This window comes from Medicago truncatula, chromosome 4, assembly GCF_003473485.1.
Source record: "Medicago truncatula cultivar Jemalong A17 chromosome 4, MtrunA17r5.0-ANR, whole genome shotgun sequence".
In the NCBI taxonomy this organism is placed as follows: Eukaryota; Viridiplantae; Streptophyta; class Magnoliopsida; order Fabales; family Fabaceae; genus Medicago; species Medicago truncatula.
The window spans coordinates 48,133,614-48,152,639 of NC_053045.1; the positions used below are offsets into that span (position 1 = coordinate 48,133,614).

Sequence of the window (19,026 nt, forward strand, 5' to 3'; positions counted from 1 at the left end):
TGAGCGTGGGATTAGTTCTTGGAATGGATTCTTCAAATAAAAGGCGCAGTCACAGTCAACTAGCTTTCAACATTTTATTACTCATAAACACTTTTATAACAGTTGCTAATAGGGATGTCACTAAAATTATATTATTTTATTTTTGGCTTATGTGACTCTCTGACATGATATTAACGTCATTATTAATCGGATCGAATTGAATACTAAAGAAATCAGGTAGCTAAAAAACTAAGGGCGGGTGACAGTTTGTAAGAATAATTTGCAATAATTGCTTCATTGGCTATGGCTTTTTCTTTATTCAAAGATTCTCCTTCCCTAGAATGATGAATTTCACATTTGCAAAATTCATTTATTTCAAAAGAAATGTAACTTTTAATGTAAAATTAGATAGTTGGGCTCGGGAGGTTCATTAGGTTAGGGCAGGTCTCAATATTTGATGAATGTGTATATAGGTATTAATATATCAAAGTGGTTCTTACTTCTTACATCAACAAGAGAGAGTTGAACACAACTTTACAGCTGACTCAACTATTTTAAATAGGGAATGTTAAATGGTAATTTTTACGGTATACTCAATTATTTTTTTTGTAGGATTTTTTTTAAGGAATTAAATACTCAACTATTGTTTGCTACAATGAAAGTGAAATATGTCCCTAAGACTATATACAACTTTATCATCTCTGATCCCCGAGAGATAATTTCACAACTGTATCCATAAGATGTTTGGCTAAGATAAAATGAATCAATATTTTAAAAGATACTATTAATATTCTCTTCAACTATTAAACTATATCTGTCTCTTGAGCCAACAAAAACCTTCGCCAAAACCACATTTAGAACTACAGATTTCTTTGTTTCATTTATTTTATAAACGAAACCAAAACTGAATAAAATGAGAACTAGATTATTAATTATCTTTTTTTATTCACAACGTATAAAAAACAGATTATTTCAATCAAAACAAGCTTTAATATAAACGAAAATCCACCCTACTTTTGGTGACAGTCTATTTCAATCAAAATAAGCTTTATTAAAGAACAAGATAAAGAATCAACAAGGTCTATATCTAACGAATGAGCTAATATTTTACAACATGACAAATTAACATTTGAAATTGGTGAAAGAAGTGTTCATATTTAAAGATTGCATTTATTGAAGAAAATTTATGTATGAGATACAAGAAAGAACAACAACAAGAAGAAAAGTAAATTGAAACACACAAAAGGTAGACATCCACACATGGCAAACTTGCTCTCATAATTTTCTTTTTAAGCTTGTTATAATCGTATCTAATTATATCACGATTATATATATATATAGAATGAGATTTGTTAGAACATATAAAAAAAAATTGTTAGAATACATCCATTAGTTTTTATGAAGAGGTATATTAGAAAGTTATAATTAAAAAGTGGATAAATACACCTTGAAGTGTATTTTGCACAAATACACCTTCTAAAAAAAGTGAGTGTATTCTTTAAAAAGAAAAAAATTGGGGGTATATTAGCAACTTCTATAGACATTTGTTAAATTGCATCCATTTATTTTTTAGAAGGAGCATGTTAGCAGGTGATAACTAAATGGTTAAATACACCGTAAAATGTATGTTGCTAAAATATATATATATATATATATATATATATATATATATATATAAGTTTGTCAAATCAATTTGATATTCCGTAATCTACATGCTTACATCATGCAATCGCTTGGTGCAAGATTATACAACCAAAAAGTATATATGCAGCGAAAAGTATATCCACAATATGTCATAATATACCCAATAGAGAGATCCTAAGGTCTTCTTGACTCCAAACCAACAAATTTGGTTTGTATTTTAAGACGAGGAGCAAGAAAGAAAAAAATAGAAAAACATTAAGAGACATGTTTGGAGAGGTTAAAAGTTGATTGGAGAAAGTGGCAGACATAAATTAGACAGGGTTAATACAAGAAGGGAGCTTATGGACCATACCATATTCATAAGCTATAAAGGACCAATATAAATCCTCATGGACCTTGTAGGTCAGGCTGACTGAGCCATATTCTATGAGATTTGCTGTCGGTATGGCGTTCTATGCGCCCAAACAACTTAGTCTGCATGCCATATGACCTTCCTCCCTAAGTTATATGCTTTATGTTTCTTCATGTTTTTCACTGCGCATTATGTGCATCTATAGGAATTAATGTATTCAATATAGACATAATTAATTGCTACTAAAAAATGTATTAAATTTGTTGTCTAACAAGTGTGAATTAAAGTCTCGATGCTTTAAAATTTTAGGTCAAGATACGGTGTCAAACTCACTTATGTAGTTGCTCTTGATCTAATGTGGATGATCTTGGAGGCCCTCGTGATGACAAAAAAAAAAAATTAAAGGAAAGTTAGAAAAGAATCAATGCTCAAGAACTAAAATCAATTTTGATGTGAAATTGGGTCTTTAGCCCTTCCTCAACAACTAAAAAAATAGATGTAAAATTTTTTATCCAATGAAAGCAGTGCACAAAGGTAAAATAATTAATAAATAGTTATTTACGCACTAAAACAAATGAGTCGTTGATATTATAGTATTTGAATGTATCAAAATTATAAAAATATGCTTGAATGTGTATTATGTTAGTCACTTTGAATATTATAAATGTCTTCATTTGTTTAATTAGCTGCTGATATAGGATGATTTCCATTGTAATTTAATTAGTATTTTATTATTTCAACCTAGTTTTATTATTTGTTTGTTTTTATTTCAGTTTGTTATTTTCGGCCCAGTAAAGTTTTGTTATTTTCCTATTTAAGTTTAATAGTTGTAGTCTAAGAGATAATTTTTATTCATTCAATAATATTTTAGAGAATTTTTCTCAATTTCTGGTGAATTCCGAAACACTATTTTCACAAGTTTGTCGCTTGCGAACTTGTCTCTTTCAATTTAGATTTAGCGCTTGCTAGCCTACGCTTCCGTAGTGCGTCAGACACTCAAATGTTAATTTTGTTAATCGTTTTAGTTCATAATATTTCTAACATAATTTGCATTCAAGTTTTAGGATACTGTCTTACAAATAACTTTTAAATAGTTACACTTTAATCTAAATTCCATGTTTGATAAGCAATTTTAGGTTCTTCCTAGTAAATCCAAACAAACATACACCAAAACTTCACAAGGCCAAGATTCATTAACACGGGAAGAAGAATATGCTTTGTTTCCTTGTTGCCCAAGAATCCACCTGAATTCCCACGCGAGATTAAACCCTGTTGGAGACACTTTCCACAAATTGGTCTTACAATTATAAAAAATCATATAGTAAAATTAAATAAATAAATAAATATACTCTTCATTATTGAGTGATACTAGGAGCGTGGACTTCTCGTGATATGGTTGGGACGGTGGACATATATCACTATTTTTCTTAAGCAACATAGCACTATTATATTATCACATTTTTTAATACAAAAATGATTCTATTATATGGTTGGTTATGTCTCTTTCTATCTCTAGAAGAAAAAGGTTACATATTTTAGTCAAAAGAGTTTCTGCAAAACCACGTGGCCCTCTATCTCACTACCACTTCTTTTGCCTCTATAAATATATACACCCACCTCACTACTCCTCACAACAATTCATCTTCAAAACAATTCATTCATCTAAAAAACCAAACATCTTTCTCTCCCTCAAACATTCTTTCTTATTCTCCTTTTTACACTTGTTCATATTCCTTCTCAACCACCTCAAAAAACACAACAAAAATGAAGCTCTTGTCTACAAAAGCAACTTGTAATAGTCATGGCCAAGACTCCTCATACTTCTTAGGATGGGAAGAATACGAGAAAAATCCATATGATAATGTTCACAATCCTAAAGGAATTATTCAAATGGGTTTAGCTGAGAATCAAGTAATTAACTAGTCTTAAACTCTTAATTAATTTTTCTATAACAACAATAACAACCTTAAAAAAAATATTTTCTACTTAGCTTACCATTATTTTTTTTTTCTTCTTTTGCAGCTCTCTTTTGATCTCTTGGAATCATGGCTAGCTAAGAATCCAGATGCATCTGGATTCAAAAGAGATGGAAAATCCATATTCCGTGAACTTGCTCTCTTCCAAGACTACCATGGCATGCCTGCATTCAAACAAGCATTGGTAGATTTCATGGCTGAAATTAGAGGAAACAAAGTTACTTTTGATCCCAACCACATAGTTCTCACCGCAGGTTCTACTTCAGCAAATGAAACTCTTATGTTTTGTCTTGCTGAAAAAGGAGAAGCATTCCTCCTTCCTACTCCTTATTATCCAGGGTAAGTAACATATTTTTTTTCTTCATTATTATTTGAAAACGAATGAAAGTGACAAGAGCTGAATATGTGACATTATTCGCGACAAAGTTGTTGATATGTTTTTTTTTTTTTGGATTTGTGCAGATTTGATAGAGATCTTAAGTGGAGAACTGGTGTTGAGATTGTTCCAATACATTGCACAAGCTCCAACAACTTTCAAGTAACCGAACAAGCATTGCAACAAGCATACCAAGAGGCACAAAAACGCAACCTTAAAGTCAAAGGAGTAATGGTTACAAACCCATCAAACCCGCTAGGCACCACAATGTCAAGGAGTGAATTAAACCTTCTCGTTGACTTTATCAAAGAAAACAAAGACATGCATTTGATAAGCGACGAGATTTACTCCGGCACTGTTTTTTCCTCTCCAAATTTCATCAGCGTCATGGAAATTCTTAAAGACAGAAATGACTTTAACAACTCCAAAGACGCTGATAATATTTTTGAGAGAGTTCATGTTGTCTATAGTCTTTCCAAAGACTTGGGTTTGCCAGGTTTCCGCGTTGGCGCCATCTACTCTGAAAATGATACGGTTGTTGCTGCTGCCACGAAGATGTCAAGCTTCGGCTTAATCTCGTCGCAAACACAATACCTTCTTTCCGCCATGCTTGGTGACAAAAAATTCACCAAAAACTACCTAGCTGAAAACTTAAAGAGACTTAAGAAACGTCAGAACAAGCTTGTTTCGGGGTTACAAAAAGCCGGAATAAGCTGCTTGGAAAGCAATGCAGGATTATTTTGTTGGGTTGATATGAGGCATCTTCTCCATTCCAACACATTTGAAGCTGAAATGGAACTATGGAAGAAAATAGTGTACCAAGTTGGTTTAAACATTTCACCTGGTTCATCTTGTCATTGTACAGAACCAGGTTGGTTTCGTGTGTGTTTCGCAAACATGTCAGAAGAGACTTTGAAACTAGCAATGAAAAGGTTGAAAGCTTTCGTTGTTGAGTCCACTGGCAATGTTAATGGTGTTACAACAAAAAGCACAAAGAGAAATTTACTCACTAAGTGGGTTTTTCGGTTATCGTCTCGTGATCAACGTGATCAACAAGAGGAACGGTAACTTGGTGGTGATTGGTGATGATCGTAGTGTGTGTGTGTGTGAAGTGCTGAAGTTTGAAGAAACTAGCCATGCACAATATTACACTTTTATTTTTATTTTTTTCTTTTTGCACTCCCCAGTTATTTCTTGGAGGAGTAGTTCAAAAAATGTTATTTACTATATATTTTTTTCGTGATTAAATTGTAGAGAGAGAGAGAGAGAGAAAGCACTCTGCCCATGTGGATGTGAAGTGTGAGAATATTTAGTTAGTCTGGTCTGTATGAGTTTGATTTAATTAGCATGAAAATTATATCCTTATATATTTATTAATCAATAAAAAGTTTGATTTATTTATGATATATATTTGTGTTACTATGATTTGATGATTCCCCGACCATCAAAATCTTCTCTATTTTTTTGTACAAACCCGACCATGAAAATCTTATTGGTATCAACAATGAGAAGTCTTGATAGTTTAATAATTTTTTATAAAAAAAATGAAGACACTAATGAGTAATGGCCATTTCATAATTACGTAAAAGTTAATTAGATATGAAAATATTATATCATGTCCTACCTTATGGTGATGGATTTGCTTGTATTAATTAGAAAGATTAGTACAAGTGCCATGTGTTGAACAAGTGGATTAATTTCTTTTGCGAGATAAGTGGTGTAGAAGATGGATTGGGCTATGGTCATATTATACAAACCGTCCTTCATACCTTTTTTTTTGTTTTCAACCATGCAACATCTTCCCAGGCGTATAACAAGGAAAATTTGCATTGTGTGTGGTTAAGAGGCCAAAAAGTCAATAAGGTTAATTTCCCATTTTGAGATTATTTTAAGCTAATTAGGTTTAGGGAGCTCCTCCACTTTTTTTTCCTTCAATTGTAAGAAAAGGATGTGGTAAACAGTAAACTAAGTTAAATCTGTGGGGAGCGATGTTGAAGTTAACATTTATTTAATCATGTAACCGTAACCAACAACTTAATCAAAAAGTGCTCAAGTTAATTGCAAGAGAATCATTTTATAAGCTATTTAGGACACTTTGCTTTGGAGAACTTTCTGGAATTAATCATAGTCATCATCACTGCTTAAAAAGTTGTTGTCTCATACAAACTACGCGGTCTGTACTACGTATGCGGTATGCTGACTGGTTGCCTACGAAGTGCACAATGCTGTCCAAGAAACTTATTATTTTAAGGTTTTTTCTAGGTTACTTTGATGAGTTGTGAGTTATTAATTCATCAACTAATCAAATTTTGTCACATAGATATATTTACAAGTGTAACAAAATTTATTATATAGGTATCACATGCAAAGATGATTATGTGTCTATTTTTATCGATTGATTGTTGGTACATTATCCATCATTCTTTAAAAGTAGTTTTGGATGGTTAAATAGAACATCCATGCCGCTCATTTTATAATTGTATGCATATCTAATTTCTCACTTTATAACTTATATTAAAATAAATGAAACTTATATGATTAATTGTAATTTCAATTTTAAACATAATTATAAAATATTAATAACTAACTTTAAGACTAATCATTTGAGAGTGTCTAACAATTTTAAAACGAATGAAAGCCAAATAATGTTCAGAGCAAAACGAGATTGTTTTAAAAAATCACCTAAACAACCAAAATGTAAAAGTTGATCGAAAAAGGATCCCGTAGTAGCGACCGTAACAAAACCGAATCAATGAAATCAAGTATCGAATTCTTCTAAAAAAAAAAACTCACACGATAAATAAGTGATCCACATCTTCATTCATACCGCAACCACTTGATCATAAATTTAAACAATTTAAATTAGTCATTACTCATTAAAATAGTCTTATCGATACAATTCAACTCATGTACACATGACACGTTAACTAAATTGACGAATGCATTTATCACCTTAGCACGCTAGCTCATGTTCAACATTTTTTGTTTTGTTTTGAAAGAGCTCATGTTCAACATATAGTCTCGTTAAATTGTGTGGCATAAATTCTACAAGATGGGGGACAACAACAAATATTTACTACTCCTTGTCAAAAATACAAATATATTACTATACTTTATAAATTCTTCTTTTGTAGTAAAGTTTTTAATATCCTCGAGCACCGAAGATCCTACATTATAGTAAGTTATAACTTAAAAACGATTTGGTCATGCGTTCACACTTACATCCACAATATAATATTGATTACTTATTTTCTACGATTCGTACATGTTCTTAAAGCACCAACCAATCACAAGCCTGATCAATAGCAGTTGAGAATAATATGCTTGGACCACAAATTTTGAGAATTATATGCTTATAAAATTTGTGGAAAAAAATAATAGTTAGATGATTCCATATACCAAATCAAACTTACATTAGTCTAATAATAAAAGTGTATAAAGTTAGATGATACTGTTCTCATGATTCCGTCTCTTATATAGATCATGATAATTTTTTTATAGTGAATCACATGGATCGATATAACTAACCATATATTTTTGTTTTTATTTGCTATTATAGATTATAATCATGTTATACCAAAATTATAGGATAATTATATTGCTATATATATAAAGTGATCGAGAGAATTTGGTGCAAGTCAATGGTCATTCTCAATTGAAATGTGATATGATAATTATTGATATATGGTTGAAGATTTTTTAACAACAAATTTTTGATACCTATTCTACTTTAGCAGCCATAAACACATGAAAAGGATTGGATTTCGAACCGAGTTCTTGAGGAGAATCACACTCTTCGATCTTAAGTTAATATCACCACGCCAACTTAAACGAGTTTTCGTGTTGTTAATCATAAAAACTAATTTTACTTCTATACTCAAATTAAATTTGTTTGATCTCTGGGAAGATGTCTCTTTGATCAAGCATCTTAAAATGGAATGGAATAGATCTTGTACTCTTTTATATAAATTTCATTTCACATTAATAGAATAATAAATCCATGTTACAACTTAGTGGTTGGTTGTGAAGACATTTTAGGTGTAGTCATGGATTTAAACTTGGGTTACCATATTCACACTCGTGTGTGTGCGTTTATTTGAGCATGAGTTGGTCACTAGACCAATACTAAAAAGTTCAAGAAAAATATCAACTCTAATGCGATTTAAACGATTCAATGTCTCTGGTTTTTAGCGCTTCAAAGGGGTTATCTGTTTTTAGGTGTGAGTGTGGAAACTATCTTGAGGTTCCTCCTATTGCTTTTATCATTTTAGCTTCAAGTGCTATGTTCGTCTAGGAGTTTATCATAATTTTTGTTCCTTTTGATCGTTAGTTTCACAATAGTCTATGAAAATATTTAATCTTCGTTTCTTAAAACTACAAAATCAAACTCTTATCACTAATCTGATATGTCGCAGATTATGTATTAAGTTGTTTACCTTCAAAATATAACAATAATAAATATTATACAAATCACCCATCAGTTGCGTGCTAAGAGAAGCTTTGCAAATCTTATGGCTTCATTAATTCCTAATCAAAGACACAATAAAGAAATTTGGATCATTGAGTTTATTCAACGATTAGGTGTAGGAATTTCGGTCGATTTCCAAATTCTTGTCAACAACATATGCATGTGACATAGAAGCTAATACTTTGGGGTACTACTAACTAACATATCATGAACTTCGTTTCTGGTAGTTTAAGCATTAATATTATAAAGTATAAACTATAAAATAATATGTATCTTATAAAATATTAATTCACTTCCCTTAGAACTCAAAACAGAAAACATGTCAACACGGTTTTCTGTTGGGATTTCTTTAACGCGGTTCAGATTTTGGACGGCAACGTAAAATACAGAAATACTTATTGCATTTTGCAAATCCTAATACTAATATATACAATGTCATGTATAAGACAAAAAATAAATCAATAGAAGCTTTTGTTGAACGATAATTTAGTTGTACGCACATCCAAGAGGGGTCAAATTATAGAGATTTTGTTTTCTTACTATGGTTTGATTATAATTTTAGCTACTTAAAATAATTGCATTAATCATTAGAACTGTAAACAATCCAAACTAATTAATAATCTAAAGATCTTTTGTCAGAAAGGAGAGGAAAATGATAGTAACGACTAACAAATTGTTGATAATTGACTTCTTTTTTTTATTGTTGAATAATTAATTGAAATGATCTTGTAGACACATGAAAAAATTATTTAATAGAGATTCCTAAAGACATTTAAGCACCAAGACCGTATGATTAGTCTCTAGTTGAGTGAATAGGTAATTTTGTCCTCAAAATTGTTAACATCTGCCAAGACAGTGCATGAATTTTTCTAATAGTGCGAATTATAAGTAAATTTGAATTTTTATGTTCATTCAATTATAATGTGTTAGTAAAAAAAATCTATTTATTTATATTTAAAAAAATAAAAATAAAAAATCTACCTATTTCCTAAAAAAAAAAATATTTACCTATCTACTTTAATCTTTATGAATTATGAGGAGACAAATATACAACTTCGTTGCAAAAAGACTGACCAGACCAGGTAACCAATAACACATAATTATGGTGCAAAATTTGTGAAAAAGACTAAATATTTTTTGTGTTAATCCTCCGGTAATCAAGAGAAGGGTCGCGGAGTGATTCAGAGTTTGATAGAGGTAGGTAAAGTATGGTCGAGAATTGTTTCTTAGAGAAATTTAACTCAGGTTCTCTTAAATGATTTGTCTTTAGGACAACTTATTAATTACTTGAGCCCCAATCATTTGGTTAGGAAATGACTAATTTGATTGATATATTTCAATTTAAGAGACTAAATTACAATTTTGCAAATTTAAATAACTAAATTGATCGATCTTTATATTATTTCAAAGACTGAATTCCTATATTTCAAATTTGAAGGCAAAATAGACGTAGTCATATTTGATGCAATGTCGATCTGAATGCATAAACACATATGCAATTAAGATACATATCTTATTTCGCCACGTTGTAAGAGTCTAGCTAACACTTGTGCTATCTCAATCAATTGATAATGCCTATTTACTCCTTAATTGAGATATTTGGGGCAGGATTATTGATAACATGGTATGGGTAACATGTGGGTTTCACATGATGTAGAACATGTTAGGGAACACATAACACCTGCTCAAATTTTTGAATAATGCTGATTGTAGGTGACGAGAGAGAGAGAGTTTTTTTGTTCCTCAAATGGTATAGAAGCTATGCAATCTACAAGTAAAGACCTCCTTTGTTGATTGCGACATGAAGGGTCAAATGAACATGGCCTTTTTGCTTCTCATAATAATGCACTTTCACCTATTAGCCATACATGAATTTTAGTATTCTAATTTTTGGGTCCCATGGTCTTCTCCGAATGATTCATGCCAAGTGTTTTCTCAGCTAAATGATTGATCAATTACAGAATTGTCTATTATACGATGTGATTTTGAGGTACCCACACCCATTGGCTTGTGATTATCACATTAATTACCTTGTCGTGTTCCATGCTAGGAATATTATTTGAGGTAGATAGAGGATATTTTTTCCATCTGTCAAAAAAAATAGAGGATATATTTTCTTAGTAGATTTTTTTATATTTATTTTCTTATTAACTAATATTATTTTAAGTTTAAATATATTCTTAGTACTATGAAATTACAGATTTTTTTTTCTTCTAATTCCTATAAAAAAAAATTGCCAAATTTTATTTAGGTCTCAATTTGGTTTGGTTGGTTGTTTAGAGTTAATTACTTTGAACAATTGGATTTTATTAGAGATATCTATATTTTCATAGAGATTATTAAATAAACTTCTTCCAACTAAAATTAATTAAATTCACACATAGGTGCAAAACTTATTATTACCTTTGTGTGTGAAAAAATGTAATTAAAATGAAACAACCAAATATTTTTTTTTTATTGTTTTGTTCTTGACATATTACTGATGATACGAGATTCACATACAATCTATATAATACAAAGGAAGTTAAAATAATTGGATATGTTGGAGTGGAGGTGGATGGGCCTTATCCTAGAGGTAATACGTTCTACATTGATCCCATGAATGAATATAGTTATCAATCGCTTCGTAATATTGTTAGGTTTCAGCTTAAGGAGGGTCTTAAAGCGCGCCTACCCCTTTGTTCACAAGAAACGGTTCTAGGAACCTCTAGCAGATCCATTTCCTCACTTTGCTATTAAATTAGAAAATCTCTTTAGGGCCTCACAAGCTATAATTCAGGGGTTGAAAGATAGGGTTTTGAGTTGACTAGGCTGGTGGCTATGAATGATCAGACTATTCTCGACCCCAAAAAAATATGTATGATATTATCTAAATGTTTAAGTGTATCTTCCTACAAGAATGACAACCCTAAACACTAAAATCCGTAGAAACTCTTATGTAATGGTTGTAACTGACTAAAGGAGGGCAATGAACCCATAATTTTGAGAGAGTAAGATCCCACACATACTTACTTGTGTGATCAGCAGTTGCAACTTGACATCTGGTAGGTATTAAAATCCCACGAACTCATCACATATATAGAAAATGCTAAAAGCTGAATGAGACTTGACTATTAATTAATTCCAACAAATAAATAGAGAGCATTCACCGCCGCTAACATTCTGCAATTAAAACAGGTATACCTTGCTCTGTTGCAAACAGATCAAATTGCAAAATTCTTTAACTCTTTATCTTTTATTTTAACTGTTCCCAAATAAGTAATGTGAATTGCCTAGTTGGAACATCTATCTTTGTGGATACGATAATCTACTTAAACTTTATTATTTGGTAAACAATCTGGTACACTTATCTGAATCCGACCATCAATGGAAGATGTCGTTTAAAAATAGATACACATAAAAATTAGATTATGGATCCTACCACTTAGTGAGTCCCACCATCATTAATTTTTTTTTTTAATTTTATAAAAACTTTTCACAAAAATGATTCTTATTCTAAAGGGTGTATAACCACATATGCTCACACTAACCCCTCAATTTTAGATCCAATTGAGGATTTTATTCAGTAGGGATTGGGAAGGAATTGGAATGTAATCATATTGATTCATAGAGATCTAGAAGCAAAAGAGTAATCTTTCTACTTTAAGAATAATAAAAATAAACAAAAAAGTGTTCAATTAGAACGTCTTTTTTTTTTTTTTTAAGGAAATTGGAACGTCTTTTTAAATTGAAGAAATTGATAACGTTATAAATTGAGAGATCTTAACTTTTTTTTTTACAAGAATTGAGACTCTACATCATTATTATTTTTTTGTTGATATGTATATAATCGATTAATTTCATCTAAATAAATTTTTCTCATGCGCATGAAGTTTTCGTTGAATTTGGTTTCCAAGTTTCTTACAACGATAGATTCTGTCCTTTACCAACCAGAACGATCGATCCCATCAATGCAATGCAAAGTACAGTCTTATCCAACACGAACTAACACAATTCACATGAGGAATAGGTTTATTATGGATTTTTCTTGTCTAGTTGCGGAATTCATTTTGGTCTTCTCTTCTCATCTTAACTTGTTGAGCTTTATTTATTTGATGTTTTCAATTTGAATGGGAGGTATAGTCAAAACCATGGAGTATATATTTCAACGTCATTATTGTTTTTTCCTTCCAAATGCACAATGAAAAAGGAAATTTCTGGGGTACTAGACCATTGGTGATGTGTTTCTTTTCCACTTCCATATATATATAGTATTAATTGGTTCATTGACAAAAAAAATAATATATATATATATATATATATATATATATATATAATAGTATTAATTGGTTCGCTCAATTTATATCAATATCAATCTTCTAAATATGGATAAGAATTAATTTCCAAGAAACAGGTACTAGTACTGTTTTGACTTTTGACAATCTTTGATTCTTTTTTGCCTTTTTGTTTGTTTTTGTTTTGAATTTTGGTAGAACCTTTTTTGCCTTTTATGGAACAAAACTTTTCTCATGACTACCAACGTGGTGAAGCTATCCCCAATATTCCGGTCTATATTCTCCAATTGTCATTTCAGTCATATGTGACGGTGCCCAAAATCCAAAAGCTAAATCAAAGAGTTCATAAAATTCTTCCATGCAAGATTTTTGTCGGAGTTAATGTTTTCAAACTTTAATTAGAGTTGGTAAAAAAAAACAAGTTATACTTATCATACCACACTATGAAGTCCGGATACTCCAAAACAGAAACATACCCGTATCGGATATGTATCGGATATCGATACCCCACAGCAGGGCCGGACATTGGGGTGTGCAAAGAGATCAATGGAATCGGGCCTCCTCAAGATATGGGTCTCAAAAAAAAAAAAAATATATATATATATATATATATATATATATATATATATATATATATATATATATATATATATATATATATATAGCTTAGTAGTACTACTAAATACTACCCCACTAAAAACAAAAATTTCTTATTCTCTTTCTCTCTAATATCACATGTGTTCCATCACCATCACTCCATCAGACTTTCCTTTTCTTCTTCCCCGATTTGATTTCTTTTTCCTCTTTTGTTGTCTTGTTTTAGGCCTATTAGAATTGGGTCATTTTGCTTTTGGTGTTAGGTGAGTATATTTTTTTGGAAGGGTGGTTTGAGGTTACTCATGTATATGCTAATGATTTTCATCTTTGGATGTATCGCATATATACGACACCTTATATTTATCTTTTAAAAAATTTAAATAGTAATGTTCTTTAAAAAAAAAAACGTTTTTATTTTATTACGAGCCTCTTTTCACTTACAAAACCGAGCCTCTGAATTCGTAGGAATGGCCCTGCTCCACGGATACGACGATACGTACCCATGAAGTATCAGAATTAATTATTTAAATTTTTAAAAAAATATTTTTATCGGATACTTATATGATACTCCATAAATACAAAGATACTTATATGATACTTCACATATACATATCCTAGAAAAAGATGAAGGGTAAAAAAGTGAGACAATGTTATAAAAATTCAGTAAAGATGTATATGATTCAATTTTATGTATGCGTCGGTAGAATTGTTTCTTGATAAACACTTAAAAATATTTTTATTTTTTTTGGATGAAGGTAACGAGAGAAATGTGATTCAGTTAAACAACATTAGATAAAATTTGTGTTGAGTTTTATAATGATGTTTCTCGCGATATCCCAACATATGAAAATATAATATGGTTTATAAGAAAATTTAACATTTTTTTATTTTAATCATATATATTATTTTTAAAAAAATTGTGACTTTTATAATAATATAATCTTGAAGAGTAATCAATGTTTATTTTCTTCAAGTATTTTATATACATATAAGTTTTAGTATAAATATTTTGTTAACGTATCTTAGCCGTATCGTATCCTAAATTTCAAAAAATTCGCATATTTATATACCCGTATTATATCGTACTTGCACCGTATCTATATGAGAGCTTCATAGTACCACAATCTCTATAATATAAATAGTCAACACACAGTTATGTTTATAGTCACGGTAATAATATACGTACTCTATGTAATATACGTATCATTTAAGATTACTTTGTACAAATAGTTTTGATCAATAAATTTTTGTATGTGTCCATATGTACTTCTATAGCTAGTTTATGCATGCGCACGTAGACTTTAGCATTGCTTCTTCCGTGTGAAAATTTGAAATGTAAACAATGAAGTCATATAAGAGAGACATCCTTATGCTTCAAAAAAAAAATTATCAAGGACACTTGTTAGCATAATGTTAAGAAAAATGAAAGAATGGAAAAAAAGTTTCAAAACAAAACTAAGAAGAAGGAATTTTGTTTTTTTTTTAGGATGAAGAAGGAATTTTGTTGACGGCTTTGACAAATTCGAGTGATGTGTTTTAATTAGATCGGGGAATTAAATGTCAGTTTGAAATGGTTAATTTATTCAAGAGCGGTCATTGTTGTAAAGGGAATTCCTACTTGTGAATTTCTTGCTAGTTTGGTCACATCCATGTTTATATTTTGATAAATGATATTTGTACAGCTAAATTGTGACAATTTGAGACAATTTTATCTATTATACTCATATTATATTTTTTTTTTCTCTCTTTTGCTTTGATTTTTATATAAATGCCTCATTTTCTTTGTAAATTATCTTTCAAATGATTGTTCAAATGACACAACTCCTATATTTTTATTTCTCTCTATATTGCACTCTAATTAGTCAAACTACATTCTCCTCCATTTCTTTTAGCACTGAAGGTTCTGCACACCCTCATTATAGTGAACCAGCTGCATTGGTGAGCTGACCTAACATCAGGCCCTTAATAAATTTATAGGCTCGGTTTTAATTTTATAAGGGATGCAAAAAAAAAAAAATCTGGACCTCAAAAAAATAAATAAGTTATTTAAAAAAATTAAAAATTACACTTTGGTGGGTCTAGAACACATGACCACACATTCAACAAAAATTGGCCATGCCACTAAAGCAAGCTGTACAGATTAAATAAATTTACTTTTAATAGATATATAATCATTATTTTCGTATCTTACATATTAAAAAAAAAATATTTTGGACCCCAAAAAATTGGAGGCCCGGTGTCGTCGCCCAGCCTCGACGGGCTATGGGCCGGCCCTGCCTAACATCTAATCTATAGCTGATTTTGTTAGCTATGTCTTCCAAGCATTCAACAACTAAAGTTTTTCACATGTTTTGTTATTTGTAGTGTAGTTTCTTCATTTTAATGGGGTTGGAGTTGAACTTATTACTACAAACAATATGAATTACACCATGAGCAATGCTAGGAGCAGTTGCTCTAACAGTCGCGGTCTGTCACTCTCCCTTGCATAGGTGACACGTCATTTACTTTTCAATCTCTTGAACCGGTTACCGGCTGAACAAGTAATGAATTTTCTAACGTTTTATTTTTTAATTATGATATTCTCAAAACTGTGTTGCACACAGATTCAAAAACACCTTTAATCCAACCTCTTCGATCTCCATGGTTGCAGCAGAAGGAATAACTGGAGAAGAAGATCCATAACAACATGAGAAGAAGCTCATCTTAACGATTTTTTTTTTCAAATAAAAAATCTCTTTTGTATGCTGAACCCATTGAATTTCTCACATCTAATTCTGGGTAACAGAGAGAAAGGGAATACAACCATTTAAAAATAAATAAATAAAATACTTGAGTTTCTCATTTTTCTTTTTTGGTATTTGGAGTGTTAATAATTTTTTATTATGTTTTTGAATTTACTAGATGCAAAGCAAGGTTATTGGCACGAGAATATGAACTTTTGCGAGATAGACAATTTATTTGAAAAATTTGGCCTGGCCTCTTGTGAAATTTGGGGAAAGATTTATTTTTTGGTTGATATGTAGTTGAAGGTTGGTTCCCTGGTTGTTGTGGTTATGTGAAGGTGATGCCGGTTCATATTCCTACTGAGGTTGCAGGAACTACGGAGTACTTGTGAACAGTAGCGAAAAGCCATAGTTACGTTTATCAGAACTTGGAGTTTTTTTTTCTTGTACATAAAAAAAAAAAAAAAAAAAAAAAAAAAAAAAAGAGCTAAACTTGGGGACTCGGTATACAAGTAACTGCCTTTAAAAAAATTGTGACGTGGTCCAATATGCAAGCGAGTGCCTAACCGAGAGTGTCAAAGTGACTGACGGTAGCATCCCTCATTACACCATTTATCTCAACTCAGGTGAAATAGTCAAATTCTCCAACATTTACTGATGCTAAACAGAGATGCCTTATTTAACATACATCTATTCAAGGCACTAAACTTTTTTACTCCTATCCTGACTAGAATGAGAGCATTTGAATGAGCAAACCACTCTCAACCTTTTTAGCAGCTTCTTGAACTTCATTAGAGTCCTCTCCAGTCTCCACTACCAAATAAATCAACCTTAAGAGCAGATAATTCCTTTTGATGATCATTAAGAAGTTGGAGCAGCTCCCTGTAGCCTTTGCTCCATATCATTTTCCCAATAAAATAGGCACCTTTGGTAAAGGCATTCTCTCCATTTTGTTGTTGCACCCTTTTTTTCTTGCTAATCTCAAGGAACTTTGGATTAAGGCCCGATGGAATGCATCTAGTAACATGTAATTGTTAATTGTTTGCCTTTAATATCTTTTGAGTCAAGTATAAGAAAAAAATATAAATTTTCAAGTTCGGGGGACATTTTGTACGTAAGTGCAAAACTTCAGGGGTATTTGCAAACGTTATGTTGACTAACAGAAGAATTTGACGGAGGGGGCGAAACATACAATTTTGGGGGTAATTGCCTATTTACTCAAAAAGAAATACGAGTTTGATTAGAATTTGCTCTTCTCCCAACAGAAAACGCTCGTGCCCAGCTGAATTTCCAATTATATCCCATGCGTGAGTTAAGTCACGCTGGTGCGCAAGTTAACTCACGCAAGTTGGCCGGTTGGTCAGAGCTCAAGAACACACTTTTTTTTTTTTTACTTTGGGCAGCTTTTCAACCTTCAATCTACACGTTTTTTTTACTACATTTATGGTATTTATAACCTATGTTACCATTCCCACCTGTAAATGCCCCTCCAAACTTCCTCATTTCCTCACACCATCTCACATTCTCAGTTCTCACTCTCCTCCTCACTCTCTACCCCTATTTCTCTTCTTCTTCAATAGTCTCTAGTCTCTTTTTACCACTTTGAGGTATAAAGTGATCTCCTTCTTAGGGCAAATAGTGACTAGCCCGACTTGGGGAAAAAGAGATCAACATTTTGGGTAAAATTAAATTTGCTTCTTTTTATCCAAAAACTTTTTACCGTGGGTAAAAAGAATCTTCTTGGGGTATAAAAAGAACCAGATTTAGATTTATCCCAATGTTAATGATTTCTTTTCCCTAAGAAGGTTGTTCACTATTTGCTCCAAGAAGGCTTGTCACTTTTTACCCCAAGAGGGTAAAATGAAAATAAGTAGATTTAGTGAATTCTAATAAAATGTATCAATTCTCTCATTCCAAGGGGTCATGTATTTGATAGTTTTCATGTAACATCGCTGTGGAGAGCACTTGCTCTCATTCCAGCACCAAACAGAAACCAAAATCAAACATTGAAATATAGTGCCAACCAGTATTTATTTGAACTGTTGTCAATATCTTTTCTTCAAGATTTTGTTGACTGCGGCATTGGATTTGCGTTTAAAGTACATGATTTGGTGCATAATCTTGCTAGGTATGTTTCAGGAGGATCCAGCAGTGAAGCATACCGGATTTTTTTCAGGCCTTTGAATTCCCAGCATCTGTCTTTCCCTGAAAAAATAAGGCCTGAACACTTTCCTTTCCAAAAATTACGGCGTGTGAAGAGCATACTATTTCCTACTGCTGGAGTTGGATCATACAGTAAGTCTTTCTTGAATTCATGCATATTAAGGTGTAAACACTTGCGATTTTTGGATTTAAGCGATTCTACGTATGAGAGCTTGCCTTGGTCCATTGGCCACCTAAAACATTTAAGATATCTTAGTCTGGAGAATAATAAAAAGATTAAAAGACTTCCAGGTTCTATTTACAACCTTCTGAGATTAGAGATGTACAAAACTTGAGAGATTGCCTAAAGGTTTAAAAAATTTGATCAGTCTCCAAGATTTGGAGATAACAACAAAGCAGTCTTTTTTACCTGAAAATGATATTGCGAACTTGAGTTCTCTTCAGACTCTCAGAATCGAGTTTTGCAACAGTCTT

At 31.5% G+C, this 19,026-nt stretch overlaps 1 protein-coding gene across 1 annotated transcript; it reads left to right on the forward strand.

Moving 5' to 3' along the window:
* The first annotated feature begins 3,623 nt into the window (after window positions 1-3,623).
* LOC25493538 (1-aminocyclopropane-1-carboxylate synthase CMA101) lies at window positions 3,624-5,733 on the forward strand. Its single transcript, XM_013602055.3, has 3 exons — window positions 3,624-3,886; window positions 3,998-4,290; window positions 4,414-5,733. Exons 1-3 carry the CDS (start codon window positions 3,740-3,742, stop codon window positions 5,393-5,395), a joined length of 1,422 nt encoding a protein of 473 aa, XP_013457509.1. The 5' UTR covers window positions 3,624-3,739; the 3' UTR covers window positions 5,396-5,733.
* The last annotated feature ends 13,293 nt before the right edge of the window (window positions 5,734-19,026 follow it).